The 18168-nt window shown below is 39.7% G+C and overlaps 1 protein-coding gene across 1 annotated transcript in view; it reads right to left on the bottom strand.

Annotated features, from left to right (window-relative positions):
* Nucleotides 1-5407: 5407 nt before the first annotated feature.
* The window catches only part of PIK3C3 (phosphatidylinositol 3-kinase, catalytic subunit type 3), a gene marked incomplete at both ends in the record, with an annotated part of 66490 nt that continues 53729 nt past the window's right edge, over nucleotides 5408-18168 (bottom strand). The window contains one exon of the mRNA XM_008938346.1: nucleotides 5408-5533. Coding sequence (XP_008936594.1) covers nucleotides 5408-5533 — 126 coding nt within the window. The remainder of the gene's footprint in view (nucleotides 5534-18168) is intronic.

The following is an 18168-nucleotide window of genomic DNA, read 5'->3' as shown; positions in this document are numbered from 1 at the left end:
TCAGATTCAGATTCAAATCAGTCCTTCTTAACTTTACAATGCAGAGAGATTTCTTCCTGACTTACGTTGTTATTAAAAAAATACAGAAGCATAACAGCACCCTTTGAAGAGATCCACACATTCATGAAGAGCTAGTTACATTGTTGATCATTCAAAACAGATTCATTCTGAACACAACGTGTGGCATAAAAGTCATTTTACCAGTGGCCTTATTCCCGCATCAGACGAACTGAGAAGAGAAAATCCTTACAAAAAGCCAAGAGTTACAAACATAATCCTCTAGCAAGCCCTGTCTCGGCAAGTAAGGTTAAAATGACTAAACAGACACCTCACGACTGCAGCAACAGAGAGTTTATTAGAGTCAAGAATACATAATCACCGTACAGAAAACATCCAGAGTTAAAGTGTGGAATACTCAACTGCTCACGGTGCATTCCTGTTGCTGAGCCTGTTAGTGATGATTTAATTGGCTGCCTACAGCTGGCTGACTTGTAAGCACTTAAAAACATTTCTGTAAGCAGGGAAGAAATGATTGTCCTTTCTCAATGACAATATTGCCTAAGGTGGGAAATAAAAGATCATACAAATCACATTTAAAGTGTACTCAAGGAACACAGTTGGTGGGGAGGGAAGAGAGACTGACAGAGTTTTCTGGGTTTTCTGTGGGAACTGCAGCCCCACTGCTGCAACTTTTTGTGCATGCTTGTGTTCGGTACAGCAGTGATAGTTATTTTAAAATAAGAAAATATATTAATAGGTACAAGAATTTATCACCAAATCCAGCCTCTTCCAGTTATCTTTGGCTTGAGAGGAAGTTGCTTAATTCAGCCTTTGAGGCTGTAATGTTTCCAAAGCATCTGAGCTCCAAGGACTGTATAAACAACCATTTCTCCATTTTTCTTAAAAAATGGTTATTCTGAAACGTTCAGTGAACAGTAACTAAAAAAGCTTCTCTACCGCCTAAAGCCTCAATTCTCCATGCTACCATATCTTCACCTTTTCCCTTCCAAATCCTTTTGGTGAAGTCCACATGGGATTGAGAAAGTCTCTTTCTTGAGCATTTCCTTGTTTCCACCACAGGCAGGCAAAAGGCTTATTTTCTCCAATACTAAGAGAAAACAAAAAACAGATAGCACAGCATTTATTCACCTTGGTTTACTATAAAAGAACAGAAGTTATGTGTAAATTGAAATCTGTTTATAAACATGGTGAGTTGCCTAAAGGCAAATGATTTTCACAGCTGCTGGAAGGAAGGAGAACAAACAGCACAGAAACCCACTCCACCTGCCCCCTGACAAATGGTTTCACCTGATCTCCACAATCCTGCTGGTGCACATTCCCTATTTTATTTTGGCATCCAACAGGAGGAAAACTGAAGTCCTTGTCCTGAGGGAAAGGAACCACAGCTGCATTCTGGGATGCATCAGCACTGGGAGCAGAGCTTGGAGATACTCTAAAGCCATGTTACATTTGCAGCTTAAACTGAGTTTGCTCCTAAGCAGAGAACAACGAGGCACTAGTACAGACCCAAACGGTACAGCTGCATTTTAGCTGGGCCACCCCTCATCTCCCTAGCTTTCATTTTTCTACTCACTGCTTACCATGAGCTCTGAACATAACCTACCTGACTTGTCAATTTACAAGGGAAATAAAAAGAGAAGTTAATCACTTCAGCTGGAGGTTTTTTCCTTCCTCTGCAGAAATAAATAATGCTGCTAAAATGACAATGTCTCTCCAGGGAGAAATGACTGTCCAGTCTTCATTAGTATCCACTAAAATTAGTATGCACTTCTTCTCCTCTTGAGCACCATTAACTTATTCTGTAAGTGTTCAACTTATTTATTTTGGAGACAATAGTTTTTTGATAGCCATTAAGGAGACAAGTACTACATAAAAAGGTCTGTAAAATATTTGGTAAGAGCTTAGTGATACATTAGAAACTAAACTAAAGGCTTCCTGACACAGCAATGAACTGAACTCAATTTACAATATTGTTATAATAGAACAATACCAAACTGATGCCAAAATACCCAGATTGCTTTATCCAAGAGCTTTGCTCACTGCAGAGTGACATACAGAATACTGATACACAGTGGTTACTGTATTAAGTAACCTTAATAAAAAGCTCTTAACTGATGAGGTAGACAGCTCAGATTCCTTGTAGGCCTACTTAGGAGGCAGTAAAGAGAATAAATATCTATTGATACTGAAAAAAAAAAACCAAAACAACATGTTAAAGGGTATTTCAAAGGGAATATTCTGTCATTAGGCCAAAATCTGCTGTTAAAGTATATGTCATAATACCAGTGTAGTGGTTGTCTTGTTTTTTTTTTTTTTTCCAGACAATTCACATGACTATTAAGCACAAGGCCATTAGCAATTCAATGCAGCATTATACATGAACAAATTGAAAGCTTCAATTGGCCATTGTATAAGATGGTCCCTTCACAGCAAATTCAATGATGCATTAATTGTTCATTTGTTCAACGATTTACAGACTCTGTGAAGACTCCAGCATCAAATTCTTCAGAGCCTCAGACAAAAAAGGAACAATAATGACTTTGATAAATGAAGTACTAAGTATCACTAAAAAGTGCCCTGTCTCACTTGTAATATAAAGAGAACAGACATTAATTGCATTTTATTTGGATAGATTATTTTTTATTAAGTTTTATTTTAATATCTAAATAGAGCTTATATTCTTAAGACTTGTCAACTGCTGCTTAATTTGTGACTATTCTTCCTGTGTCCTCCTCACACTTACAGGCATCCAGTACACCTGCAGGGGGAAGCCTGCAAATGTGAACTCCAAAACTAGCAGAAGAATCTGACAACACAAGGAGCCAAGAGATGCCTTAAGCACTTAGAAAGCAGCACACTATTGTTTCCATTTTAGGCACCCAATCCCCAAAACAGAAAGCTAAAGTCCCACAGGTACCAAACTCTGCAGCAGCACAGGAGAGTTCAGTGCCCCAAGGAGTCTCCATGCTGGAACCCATCATCAGCCAGCTGGAGAGGTAAAAGTCTCCAGAGCCCCCCTCTGCCCAGAGAGGTTGTGGAGTCTCCTCTGGAGAGATCCCAACCCTGCCTCAACCCAGTGCTGGGCACCCTGCGCTGGGTGACCCTGCTTTAGCAGGGGGTAGGACTAGATGATCTCCAGAGGTCCCTTCCAACCCTCACCATCCTGTGATTCTGTGAAAATGAGACAACTGGATCAGGCCTGCACTAGTGGCTGTCACTTCTGCTTATTTGGTATCCAAAGTGCAACACATACTGTGGGCTTGCTTTTTAAGTCCCCATATACGAATGGAAGCTGCAATCAGTGCCTGGTGCTGTGTGTATCAACTTGTTGCTTAGAACATCATTCCTGGGAGCTAGAAGCCTGGGGTTCAAATACTTGGGTACATCTAAATATTTTAAACAAATCTGTCCTGTGATTTTTAAAAGGGGTTGTGAGTGCTGAAGAAAGGTCAAGCAAGAGCAAGTGGGAATGGAAGAAGAAAAAGTCACCTAAATCAAACCTGGAAACTCTGATTTACTAATACAGCTTCACAAATGCAATAACAATTATCTGGGAGGATCTGGCAGTCACCTAAAACCAATGGAGTAAAAAGACATGTCTTAGAAAAGGTGACTGTTGGTATGTGATTAAAAAAAGCTCTACTTATATGTTTTAGGCACTTAAAATTTTAATCTTCAATCTCTGTAATAGCCTTTTTTTTTTTTTTGAGCCTCAAGATAGGTGCTAGGAATTTTTCACTTTCTTATGAAGTTACTGTCCTCCACCATATGATCAAAATAATCCATAAAGAAAGACAGCAAGTTTTGCAATATTTTCATATAATTACATTCCTTTTTTTCATATCACATGAAAGATCACTTTTATTAAATATATATGCAGATGGAAATAGCATTTTGGGTTCTTATTCTGCACTATGGTGCAATTCTTCAAAATAAAAATTAAGTTTGCAGGAAACAACATATTAGTTAGGAGACCTTTAGTAAAAGGAATAGCCATAAAAATAGTACTCAGTTTATATAGGAATTTGATCAGTCTTTTGAAGAAAGAATCAATAAAAAAGCCTGAGATAATGACTGGCTTTTCAGATTGCTTCCATTTTTCCTCTCAATTCAGTTTCCTGTTGTGAGTCTAATACTTCAGGCAAACAACATAATATCTTAAACCTCTGATAAACACAGACTAGGTTAGATGGTTTTAGGGAAAAACAAAATGTAAATTCAAAAAAGAGCTGCTTTTGTAAACAGTTTTATTCAATCTGAGAATTAAACATTTTATTGTCTTACTGAGGCTTGTAGTGAGACAGCACATGTGTGATTAAACTTTTCATTCCCTATACTAAAGAAAGGGTACATTTTGATAACAAAAACAGTGGAGACAATACCTTATTGTCCCCACAGGCCATTAGCAAGAATCAGATAATGAGCGAGGGTGGATGGCACCTCTGGATATCATTGAGTCCAACCCCACTGCTCAAGCAGGATCAAACACAGTAGTTTGCTCAGGACATTGTGCTGTTGGACTTTAATTATCTCCACAGATGGAGACTGCCACTTCTCTGAGAATCTTGTCCCAACGTTTGATTAGCCACACAGCAAAAGAAATTTCAGAATATTTCTTTATGTTTAGATGAAGTTTCCTGTCTTTCAGTTGTCTCTTGTCCTGTCACTTGGCACCACTGAGGAGAGTTTGACTCCTTTTTCTCTACTCCCTTCCATCGGGTATTTATACACAATGATCCCCTGGAGCCTTCTCCTCCCAGGCTGTCCCAGCCCAACTCTCTCCTGCTGGGCTCCCAGCAGAGGGGTTCCCCCTCTCTCTCTCCATTGCTGGGGCTCCTCTGACCCCTCTCCAGCAGGTCCCTGTCTCTGCTGTGCTGAGGCCTCCAGAGCTGCCCTGGCAGTGCAGGGGGGTCTCCCCAGAGCAGGGCAGAGGGGCAGGGTCCCCTCCCTGCCCTGCTGCCCATGCAGAGTTCCTGTCCCCTTCTGGGCATGCTGCTGTATCTGTTAATGACAGAAATAACTATCTAGGATGCACAGTTAAGGAAGTCTAGCAAAAGGAAGTTTATCTTCACTCACTCACTTTGGGAATGAAAGCTAGGGAGATTCTGGATCCTTCCCTCAGAATTCCAGCCTTCCATCCTGCAGTTCTTACCCTTGGTAATACAACCAGTTACATCCCACTTAGCATGTTTGCTATGGTGATTTAAAAATTTTCTAGCACCACCAAGAGCTTGCTCTCCAGTCCTGACAGCAAGACCACACTTTTAACTTGTTGGAAAATGCACTAAGGCATCATGAACAATGAAGTTAGGTCTTGAACTTACCACTCACAACCTCTCACCTTACTCAGCTTTCACAGAGACAACCAGCTGAGAAGCTATCTCACCTGTGCAAACTTGTGTATCTGCTCCACCACGGCTGCAAAGAGGGCGTGTACACTTTCATCAATTAAACTCTGCATATAATGGACAGCTTCTTCATCAGACAGGTCCAAACGAAACTTGTCCTGCACCTAGAACGGGAGCAGAAATGACAAAAATTAATTTGGTTCAACAGTTAAACATACACTATTCTATCCAAATTGTATGGTAGCAGACAAAATTATTTTAGTTATGGAAGTCTAGTAGAGAATCTCACATTATTTGCAGAAAATTAATTGCTGCCATCTAATCACGTGCTTTATTCTCATAAATGTCAATGGTGTTATCTCTTGTGGAGACCATCGTATTCATCTACTTCAGTCTCTTGCATAATGAGCTAGGTAAAATGGTATTAAACATTTTTTGCATCAAGTATAGAAGTTCTAGTTTATCTGTGAGAAATCTCTTTTATGGAGTCTTTATACTGAGACAGAATGCTTCACATCCTAGGTAAATTGTTTCAATGATTAATTGTCCTATTTAGCATCTGTGACTTATCTCCTATCTGAATTTGTCCAATTTCCATCTCAAACAGTTGAGCCCATTAAAACTTTTTACAATAAAGAACTGTCCATCAGAAGTCTCTCTCATGTAGGCAAGTACAAAGTAACTTAAGCTGCTTCTTAGGCTTCTCCTGCATGGCTAAGGAGACTGACTGCAGGACAGAACCAAGTCTTCCCTGAACATGTTCCATGCAGTCAGGTTTTTTTTAAGCACTGACTAAAGTTTTTCCTTGACTTCCTCTTAAAAATAAGTCTGATCAATATGCAAGAATAGATTAAGCTGAAAAAGTTAAAACCCTCATGGAAAAAAGTTCCAGGGAGCCATTCTGAAGATCTGTAATGTTAATATTACGCAACTTTAATCTTCGTAACAAACACGATGAGAAGGAAGTTTATTATCTGCCACAGACATATTAGAAGGTTGACAGCCAATGAAGCACACAGAATCCCAACGAATTTAATGAACTATTCAGATGCTTGCAATTATGCACAAACTTAAATACCTCTGCAAATTAGAGCACAGACTTCTATCAGATCTATTTTCACGCTCATAGAAAATGTGGTTAATAGAACTCAGCAAAATTGCTAACTAGAGTTTCAAAAAAATATAAAATCACTGTAACACTCTTTTACACAACTTTAGTCATCAAGCAATCTTGATTTGTTTATAGACGAACGTCTCAAGGAAGTCTTTAGTTAGTGATGTTCAGATGCAGCTTCATTCTATGGAGTTAATAACTATTTAAACCAAATTCCCACCTTCCGCAGGAACAGACTGGCATACATATATGGGGAAAGAAGCTTACCCACAGTTAGATCTTAAAATCAGTCTGCAATTAACAGCAGGATCAAACGCTGCTGAGTACTACATCTTTGCATTAAAGTTTTTCAGCACTGTCATTAAAACTGACTGCTGCAGCCTAGCCAAGAAGAATCAAGGTGAACAAATTATCGCTTGAGCTGCAACAGCAGCAACAAGATTAATATACATTGACTTATAGTTCTTGTAACAAAACCAATAGTAATTCTTATTTGAAATCTCAGTGTTCTAAAGTGAACCATGTGTTCACTTTTTTAAAAGCCAGCAGTTCCTCACAGAGGAGGTGCAACTAGGAAGAGATTTTTGAGTGGTATAAAAGAACTCCCTGAAGTTAATTTGGGGGCTCAAATTCTGGTGAGTTATACAATTATCTCATTCTACAGTCTTCAGAAGAATGGCCATCATGAAGGCAACAAAAATGCCACACCTGAATTATTTAGGGTTCTCACTTTGACATTTGAATGAAGTGAATTGTCTTAGGTTAGTCATTAGTATTTGTCAAAGAGAAAATAAACATACTTCATGAACTTGGTTAAACGTCTGGTTTGTTTCCTCAAAGGAAAGTTTTAAACCCCACATCATATACAGACATTGATTCTAAACATCTGGTCTCAGCAGCAGAATTTGAATGTTTAAAGGATGCAAAAGCAGGATAAAGAACTACAACGTCCATGAAGATATTAACATTCAACTTCAAGGCTTCAACCTGTCCACCTCCCATGGCCCTGCACAATGGGCAGTTTAGTAATAAAGTGAGAAACAACAGGACTGCACGTGAACCTGTATGACTATACATCTTATTATACCTCAGTTAGATCTGAGGTGTCCTGTAAGAAAGCTACTGTCAGTTATCATGATAGAGATTTTCAAAAGACAGAGAAAATAAAAATGAAAAAAGGAAGAGGCCCTACACCACAAGGGTCAGTTCACAAGAAAACATGGAGGGCTGCGGGTAAAGGGGAGAAGCATTTCAGTGCAAATTACTTGGAGCTGAATTGATGATGAGAACAGAAAAAAGCTGATCATCATTTGCTGCAGAATCACAGAAAGCATGGGAACTCAGCAAGGCAAAAATCTAAAAGAGGAAAAAAAAATACTTTACAGTAAAATCACCAAGAAATACCACTTTGCACTGTGCTTATCCCACCTAAAATTACAGGTTTATGAACTACAGTTGAGGTAAACTCAGGATCAAAGCACTTCCAAGAGTAGGAACTAGATAGTCAGTCGCTTCTCCACCTCCCAGCACAGAGTGACAAGAAAACAGTTAACAGATGTAATGTTTTGTTGGTTGTGTCTTTTTTGTTTTGTTTTTATGTATGTATCTCAAAAGTCTTCATGCATTTCACTAGTGCTGCTACAGGCAATGAGTTTGTTGCTGTCTGCAGAGATTGGAGATTACTGCATTAACTAAAAGATCCTGGGTTTTTTTAAGGCAAAGATGAACTTGTACAGTACTTAGCTTTACTACGGTTGAAAGTTGCATTTACACATTTTATTTATAATGGGATCATAGATTGCAGATACAACTTTATGCTTTCTAGCATAGTTTAAATATAAGGTTTAAGGTATTATTATATGTGAGGCTGGGAGGTGAAAGAACAAAATCAGTTTTCACTGTACTTTTGCTGAAAAAAATCCCAACCAAACAAAAGGAAAAAAAAAAAAGCCCCAAAACCAAACACAAACACCCTGTGAGACTCCAGTCAAACTAATATTAACTTCTTTTCCTCCACCTGCCAAAACCAAACAAAACATCTCAACCCAAAATCAAGTGATCACTTCATTCACCTACAGTAAAAGAAAACCCCAGGATCCTGTCATGATACAGCCTGACCAGAGCAAACACTAGCTATAATCCCATACCTTGAGTTCCAGGGTAAGTAAAGGAAGTTCCAAACCACAAATGTTGTTATGGGGAAGCAGAGCATCATGACAGACAAGACTGCAGCAGAAATTAAACTATTTCATGGAAAGTGCTGGTATTCCTGACCAAAACAAAAACCCCAAAACCGTAAAAAAACCCACAAAACACTAAACTAAAAAACCTCTTCTAAAGACATGAAATTTCCAAACATGTAATCTTCATGTATGTTTATATTTGATTTGATATTTCACTAGAAAAAGGGAATTTGTAAAGTTAACTGAGAGGGGAAGTATAACATCTACTAGAATAATGGGCAGCATTAGGGGCTGGTAAACTCACACTTCATTTTTGCTGGAAGTGTTTTCAAGAAGAACTAAAAAGACTATACTTTTGAAAACGGTATCAAACACACTGTATGAAGCCAATTTCATAGGACACTCCCTGTCACGCCCACAGGGCTGCATGCTGTATAAAAATCAGGAAGGTATTAAAGAGGAAAGTAAATACTCACAAAAACCCTAACTTAAAAACTGCAGTTAAAGGTCTGAGATCACGGCAAACCTGTGTCTTCATTCAGTTCTATGAATCTCCAAGTTTACCCACCTCTTTGTTTTGGTATTTTTTTATTTTTGGAAGCACAACAAGCTTTGGATTGAGATGTTGTACACAAACCCAGCAGGCAATAGGGCTAGTGTAGTTAAGTGCACTTCACAGCAAAGTTCCAAGATTTTCACTTACACTTTTCCTCCTTCACCACAAGACTGTCCTTTCTCTCTCACCAAAGAGCGGATTTGTTTATTTGTGTGGAGGTTGCTTTTTTTCCTTTGTCCTCACTGCACAGTGACCCTGACCAACTGTACAGTATAGGTCACAGTTACCCCTGTATTAAACCTAGGAATTTTTCTTTCTTTACCAGCAAGCATCTTCTCACTGCTAAAATCTAAAATAACTAGGTAGTTAAGGCTCAAGGTTAAGGCAAACCTTTTAAAAACTCTCAGTGAGGTTTTATAAACTTCAGGGCAGTATCCAAATCCATGCCTCATGAACATTTGTAGCTATGTTTTTTGTAATTAATGAAGAAGGTAGTAACGTACTTTGAAGTAACATACTGCATGTACCCATGTTAACTCTTTAACATGTACCCTTTGTTAACTCTGTTCAGTTTTCAGACAAATTGCAAGTCAGCCATTATGAAGACTGGTGGCTGCTCCAGTACTTATTCTTCCAGCAACATTAAGCAGCACTGCTTGATGCCCACTAGCTGCATGATTTTATCACTCCAATATGGGATTGCTCATTGCTAACTCAGCCACTTTAGTGTCGTCTTTCACTGGGTCACAATACACACTGGATGTGAACACTCTCATGTCCTGGAACAGAACTAATTATATTCAGTGATTTTACTTTTCAGCTGTCTCTTCTAACTGCACTTTCTGAAGTTAACAGCAGACTTCCCCAGGCAGTGTCTGCTCCCAGCAGAGACAGAGAACACTCCATGTTTAGAGTTACCACCAAGGGCTGGTGTGCAGTCCCAGGTCACTGCTGAAGCTTGTGCACCACAGAGCAGGGTCAAAAGAAAAAGCTACAGCGTGCTTTCTTTTAAGCCACTTCCTCACTTTTGCTGCTCCTGCAGTTGCCAGCCTCTAAGGAGGACTCCATCCACCCTGCCTTTCATCCTGAGCCGTGTGTTCCTGAATCCAGCTCCAGAACCCAGCTCCTGGAGCCAGTTGCCTTCTGCCGCCAAGTCCGGGGGCTGCTTTTCCCCAGGGGCTGCTCCCCAGCATCGGGGCTGATGGTGACGTACTGATATCGGGGGGAGTCAGATTTGATACTGGTTTTGTGTATATTCCTTTTTATTATTATTTTCATTAAAGCTCTTTTACTTTTCTAATCAATAGGTCTCTCCCTTATTCCCTTTATCTTCCCCTTTTGGGGGGAGAGGGGTTAACACTGAGTGTCTGTTACAGGTCTGGGGTAGCCCTGACCCTGAACCATGATATCCGACCAGCACTACAACTTCAGATAAAGACCAATTTACAGTTGGGTTTTCATTATTGTTTTGCCTTATAATTGTTACCAAGAGTCAGCACCCACCATTGAAGGGTTTTTAACATTGGTTTAACCATTATCAGACTTCATGTTTTCAGGAGAAGACTTCCTTGCTTTCCCTATTGCCTGCAGTCCAAACGACTCAGAATACAAACTATTCAGAAGGTCTATTTGCATGAACAATTTTCTTTGAAAGACAACAGTGACAACAGCTTTTGTTTTCGAGTCTTTGATTTGAACAAACTGCAGCTTGCAGAGGCTTCACTGATTTTTTTTTTCTTTTGTTTTGTTTTTCATAGAAGCCAGTAAAGATGTTAGTGAACATCTCTAAATTGAACTTTCATAAAAATCAGGGTTTCAGCTGCTGTAGCAGTATGCAAAGATGATAGTGTTTCAGCTCAGATTTTTTTTTTATTGGCCAAAAACATGTCATCTAATAGACAGCATAAAATAAAGCAACAGGAGTATAGGAGTGTTCTCACACTTGCCTCATGTTGTGATGTTTAGTCCAGTTTTGTTTTTTTTTTTTTTTTTTGAATTTTGAAAAGAATTAATATAGATGCAAAATCATTAGCCTAGAAAGATAAAACCCGAGTGTATGTCTGCAGCATCGCTGCCCGAGAGGGCAAAAAGATGAATGTCTGCCTAGGTAAAAGAAACTTCATGTCAATTTGACACTTTACAAAGAACAGACCTCCACAGAGCAAGAAACAAGCAGACCCTAACCAAGCCAAACTGAGTTTTTTCTACTATGAAAGGAAACTTCCTCTTGGCATTAATAAATCTCAGCAGTGTTTCCTAGCTCCACATTTAAAAAAATTCTTGTATTTTCAATCAGGCGAAAAAGACAGGTATCCACTGCCTAAAAAAGTATGTCAAGCACCAAATCACAGGTCCTTTCCATTTCACAGACTTGTGAACTCAGCTCCCAATTACCCACTGACTGACTCCTGGGGAGGACAGAGGAAATGGAATGGGCAGGGGGAGTTTTACAGCACAGGTGAAGAAACTGGCAAACCCAGCTCAGGCTTTAGAACAAACTCTTTCTGTATCTCAAGTCACATTGTGTCTCTCCTTCAGCTAAGTATCACTTTACTTTGATATGTTTAATGTAAAAGGAACAAAACATGTCTGCTTTCTCTTCTTGCTAGTTTCCAAACTACACTCATTATCTTATCCAGGGGGATGAGATCTAGTCCATGTTTGCACAGACCTGGAAACACAGAAAGTGCTCTCAGTGTTACATGCTGTAGGAATAAAATTCTCCACTCTGAATGGTTTGATACTAGCTCCTTTTATGTATACCCAAAGGTGCCATCAAAACCAAGCAGGGCTACTTTCACAAACAGCAGTTACCCACTGCTTGCTGGAAGCCAGGTTTTTGTGCTGTCTGTGTTCACAATAACCTCACCTGTACATGAAACAGTTGCAGCATCTTTGCAGCACCTTCTTTAATCAATGGACATCTGATACACAGCTCATTCAATCAGGACACTGTCCTTTAATGCCTGCTGAGTTCTTTGTGTGCCAATGTATCACTCATCCATGATGTTTTCCAATTTAAAGGTCAAATTTGCTATGAAGGACAGATAGCAACCATCTGGCTTTCCTGTATAAAAATCAAAAGGGTTTTTCTGAGGAGGTGACAATGCTGAACACATTAGCTACATCTGAGGAGTGATGGTTCACTTCTTCCTCATGCAAAACCGGCTATATAACTGACTCCAGTCAGTACCACTTAAATTTATATCACTAGCTAATTTTAAAAAGCCCAACAACTGACAATTAGTGTTGCACCTGTATTGGAAATTAAAAAGTAAGTAGTACTGGCAGAAAAAAGGTGTGGAAGTCTTCACTGTGTCATCAGTTATGCATTGACATGACAACACAAAGAGATTTCAGCCCAGCCTTTTCCCTGCAAACTGTGAAGAGGAAAAGCTTAAAGGAAGAGTGTAAAATTTAAAGGCAATTACCTCAGAGGCCACAGGAAGGGAGAGGCAAACTGGGGAGAATCTTCCACTACTTTTCAATTTAATTTCGTTTTGTGACATTTTTGAGCCAAAGTGGGTTTTCAGAAAAGCCTAAATCAAAGGGTGGCAGTAGGAGATGGTGTCATGAACCATGAGGTGAAGCACACTACATTGACAGTTTTCTTTATAAATAGTATGGAGAGGACAAAAGGAGATGAAAGGATCAAAAAGGCAACTAAATTTAAGCTCTGCTGCTACCCTTCCTTGGTCAAAAATTGGCAAATGTCTTACTATTAAACAAAACATGAAGAATTTGAAAAGGGTTCCTTTGATTTTCAGGATAGGGACAATTTTGTGCAGTTGGTAATACCATTTTCTGGTTTTTTTTGATGTGGAAAAGTAGCGACTGGAAGTGGAGTGAGGGAAATGAGTCACTAAAACAAGCTTTTCTTAAAACTGAAATGTACTAGCCCGTTTATCTATCAATATGGGGTACACACACTGAAAGTGGATAGCTGGTTGAAATAACATTTTTTCCACAGAGACTCAAAAACTGCCTGTGAAACTTCAAACAGCTTTATTTTTTGCTCTAAGGCAAATGCTGACTCACTCATTCTCAAGTCCAATTTTAGGTATGAGAATGCATCATTATGGTCAGCTCTGATTTAATGTCTGAAAATGTTATGCAAGGTGAACAAGAAGGTCCTGTCAAATTTTGGTATGCTCTAAATCCAGAGCTTCAGTTGAAGTCACTGGGAGCTTCTGGTCCTTTTCATGCTAATTTGGAGAAAATATCCACATTGTTGCCCTCCTCTGGTAAGTAAAATCATTGGGTGTAGAGCTTGCTCTCTTTTGAACAAGAAGCAAGTGAAAGTAGACACAGATGACATGAACAGAGTGCCCAACTCTCCTTACACCATCCTGTGCCATAAACCATAGCAAACAGGGGTAATCTATATTTATTTTACAGAAAGTTGTACGTGACAAGCTGCTGTTCCAGTTGTGGGTTCACTCAACATGCATTGCTCCCAAGACACCTCGCAACTACTGGATAGAAACGACACCTGGACAATAAGATTTCAGTTACATTTTAAGTTTGATTATACAATTACATTCTGGCAGTCAGTTCCTTAGGATGTCATGTTGTCACCTGAGGGCAGATGATATTTTGGCAAAACCAGTCTCCAACTATAGAGATCATGTCTTCCGTTTTGTTCTTCAGGTGAGCAACAACAATCCTTAAAATTGCTTTCTGCACTCAGATTTTTCTAACAGTCTCATTTAATATACCACTCTGAAATCCCTAATTTAAAGAAAAATGAATAAATCACAATTAAAATCATACAACGCCTCACTGAAGAGGACGTGGTCCACCTCGTAGGATTTTTCATGGTCTTACTTTGTTTGCTTATATCTCTGAACATAAGGAAGTCCAAGGATTGCTGTCTTCCAACCACCTAGTCTAACTAGCAAGCCTCCTGTTAGAACATGCAGATGTATCACGGGAAAATGCAAAAGCACAATGAATCAAGCCATACAAAATAACAGTAGTAGCCTTTATTCTATTTAAATTTTTTTCTAGTCATGATATGCACATTTAATTTTTATTTAGAGTATTTATATGATTACTGAATACTAAACCTTCATTCTGGCTCTAAAAACTCAGTAGATTTACTTCCTGAAAGTGTAGAAAAGGGGAACACAAAAATATCTCCAAAGACAGTTTTACTCACTAGCATGTTTTTACATTTTTTTATTTGTCACCAGCAGGCAGGTATTTTCTGCAACATAAAGCACCTCCCTGACTGCCAGAGGATGATGCATTACATTGCTTTGTGAAGCTACAGATTAGGCTGGAACTTGAGCTACCACTAAACATCACAATACTTTCACTTGGAGGAATCAGAACTTTAAAAATAACTTTCTGCAGAAATAATCTTTAGGATAGAAACACAGAACATTCTGGTTGGAAGAGACCGTCAAGATCACTGAGTCCAGCCACGGACCCAGCACTGCCAATCCCACCACTAAATCACATCCCTAAACACCACAGCATTTACATCCCCCCAGGGATGGAGACTCACCACTTCCCTAGGCAGCCTGGTCCAGTTCTTGACAACCCTCTCAGTGAAGAAATTTTTCCTAATATTCAACCTAAACCTTCCCGGGCCACAACCTGAGGCTGTTTCCTATTGTCCCACCACTTGCTCCATGGGACAACAGACTGAAAGCCAACCTTGGTACAACCTCCTTTCAGGATGCTGTCGAGAACAGCAAGGTCTTCCCTGAGCCTCCTCTTCTGCTGGTGAAACCCCCCCAGGTCCCTCAGCCACTCCTCACAAGAGTTGTTCTCCAGACCCTTCACCAGCTTCGTTGTCCTTCTCTGGACATGCTCCAACACCTCAGTGTCCTTCTTGGAGCAAGGGTGGCAATATTGAAGCCAGGATTCAAGGGGACAGCCTACCTAGTGCTGAGTGCAGGGTTACAACTCCTGCCCTACTCCTGCTGGCCACAATAGTGCTTGTACAGGCCAGGATGCCACTGGCCTAACTGGCCACCCAGGCACACTGCTGGCTCATACTCAGCTGGCTGTCAACAACACCACCAGGTCCTTTTCCTTCAGACAGCTTTCCAACCACTCTTCCCTCAGCCTGTAGCCTTGCTTGGGCTTGCTGTGACTCAAATGCACAACCCAGCCCTTGGCATTGTTGAACCTCATCCCATTGGCTTAATTGAACTTCCTTCCATTGGCCTCGGTGCTTCTATCCACCCTGTTCAGGTCCAAAATATTTCATGCCTGCTTGGTAACAGCAGCGTCCTGGTTTGGGGCAGAACAGAACTAATTGTTTAGTAATTTTACTACTCAGTTAAAATTCTTCTCACTAACTGCATAACAGATTGCACTGTCTGAAGTTAGCAGCAGATTTTCATAGACAGCATCTGCTTCTAGCAGCCACAACACTCCATGTTTGAAGTTACCACCAAGGGTTGTTGTGCAGTCCGAGGTCACTGCTAAGCTCTGTGTACCACATGGAGGGGGCAGAGAGGAAAAAGCTGCAGCTGCAGGGAGGGCTGGACAAGACAAGTGACCCTAAACTGATCAATGGGGTATTCCATCCCATATCTGTCATACTCAGTATAAAACTAAAGGATCACAAGGGTCAAGCTCCTTCCTCACTTTTGCTGTTCCTGCAGTGGCCAACATCTGAGGAGGATTTCATCCATCCTGCCTTTGATCCCGAGCCGTGTGTTCCTGAACCCAGCTCCTGGAGCCAGTCCCTGTCTGTGGCTGAGCCCAGCCTGGGACTTTTCCCCAGGGGCTGCTCCCCAGCATTGGGGGTGTTGGTGATGTACTGCCATCAGGGGGGAGTGGGGTTTGATACTGGTTTTGTGTATATTTGCATACATTCCATTTATTATTTTCATTAAATCTGTTTTAGTTTTGTTGCCTAATGGGTAAGTCTCTCCCCTTTATTTTTTTTTTTTCCCTTTTGGAGGCAGAGGAGTTAATAGAGAGCATCTGTTACAGGTCTGAGGGCAGCCCTGACCCTAACCCCTGACACAGCAGTATAGCTGCACCTCCTGAGAAAGCCCAGTATCAAAGATCTGTATGCCAAGGCATTGTTTGCCAAAATAAATGGAAGTACAATATTCCCTTCAGTAAGTGTTCCCTTGTTTAATAACAAGATTTTTTTTCCTTAGTATATACTTTTCATTGCAGTTTAATCACAAACTAATATTCTGATTTATCAACAAATTTACATAACCTATCTAGTTACCTCAGTGATTTGACTTCAGCTGCCTGTGAGACCACAGCTTCACTGGCTCGCCAGCCCCCTAAAGCAAAGATGAGGGCTCTACAAAACAGAGAACGAGCATTACTACAGCATCAATTAGGAAAATGCTGGCTATGATGAACTTCCACCTACACTATTAAGCAGGATACCTTCTTGGGTACAGAAACATTTGTAAATCTCCACCTTTGTCTTCCATGAAAGTTATGTCATGGTTGAAATGGATATTGACTTGACTCACACATCAAAGGTAATTTAATTTTGCAGGTCAGTCCAAAATGGATCTTTAGCTAATTTGAGTCTGTTGAAATATATATGGATTTTTTGTTTAAAGCTCTAAAAAAAAAAAACCAAACAAACAAACAAAAAAAATCAATTGAGATGCTGAAAGCATTTATTCAGTTTTCCTACAACAAGGTCCAGCATTATCCTGTTAAATGACTGAACAAACTTGCCACTCAGCCCAACAGATGCAAGACACCCTGTTCCTTTTTTTATTAGTACTAACAAAGCTCATAATTGATTTCTTAGAATTATAGAATCATTTGGATTGGAAGGGACCTTTAAAAGTCATCTAGTCCAAACCCACTGCAGGGATCAGGGACATCTGCAACTAGAGGTTGCTCAGAGCCTCACCCAACCTGACACGGAATGTTTATAGAGATGAGGCACCTATCACCTCTCTGGGCAACCTGGGCCAGGATCTTACTCAACACTCTCACTGTAGAAAATTTCTTTATTCTATCCAGTGTGAATCCATTCTCCTCTAGTTTCCAATAATTAATATCCAAAACAAGTTTTCTAACACTTTAAAAAAAAAAATTATTTACCATTCTCCAGAGGGTTAAGAATATTCATATCCTGGCCCATTTACAGGTGACTTGAGAACTTTTTTTTAAGTAAAGAAGTAAAATTAACAATTGAGAACTAAAGAAAACAACTGCTGTCAGAGGAGCTCTGAACATAGCTATATACATCCCATAAATCATAATGTCAACAATTGCTTTATGGAAGAGTCCTCTGTTCACTTGCTTTTTAGGGAATCTCATTGTGATGTATTATTTTTGCACAAATTCCACAAGTATATTCAAAGGATTTTTTTTTTTAACCCAAAGGACCAAACCTGAACAGTTAGCAGGAGTTAAAACAGTTGAGCTGTCAGAAAAATTAAGAATATAAAATAATAATACTTGGGGGAGGGCTGAGAAGTCTATGACTGGTAAAGAAAACATTTTGGAAGAAGCTAAACGATTTGGTTATCTTTCTGATAATACCATGTGGGCTTAGTTTTGTTTTTTAAATGAACAAACACACTGAAAATAAACTTACAGGACTTGGGGAAAGTAAAATCTTTTCCTCTCAAAATATGAAAACGTGTAAGTGATTTGCATTCCTTATCAGAAATACTTGTCTTACTGGTTCAGTTCTTGCTCTTTTCACATTTTAAAGCCTCTGTGAACAGCAAGACTTGAAGCTACCGTGAGGGTAGAAGTCATAGCTCACCAAGCTGCAGCATTGTCAGAGCTCAGCATCCCCATAATTAACTGCTGCATTTGATCTAACAGTGATCTGTCATATAACAACCATGTTTATGTTCTTTTCATGCAAAGGCAGCACTATTATTTATACCTTGTAAGAGAATTTAGGAGTAACTACACCAATTTAATTCATAGCTCTTCAGACTTCGTTTCATATTTTACTTCTTTTCATGATCTCCAATTGGA

Source organism: Merops nubicus, unplaced genomic scaffold (genome assembly GCF_000691845.1).
Source record: "Merops nubicus isolate BGI_N331 unplaced genomic scaffold, ASM69184v1 scaffold6760, whole genome shotgun sequence".
NCBI classification, from domain to species: Eukaryota; Metazoa; Chordata; class Aves; order Coraciiformes; family Meropidae; genus Merops; species Merops nubicus.
Note: the sequence above shows the minus strand (reverse complement) of the source record. Positions and strands in the feature narration are given on the sequence as shown.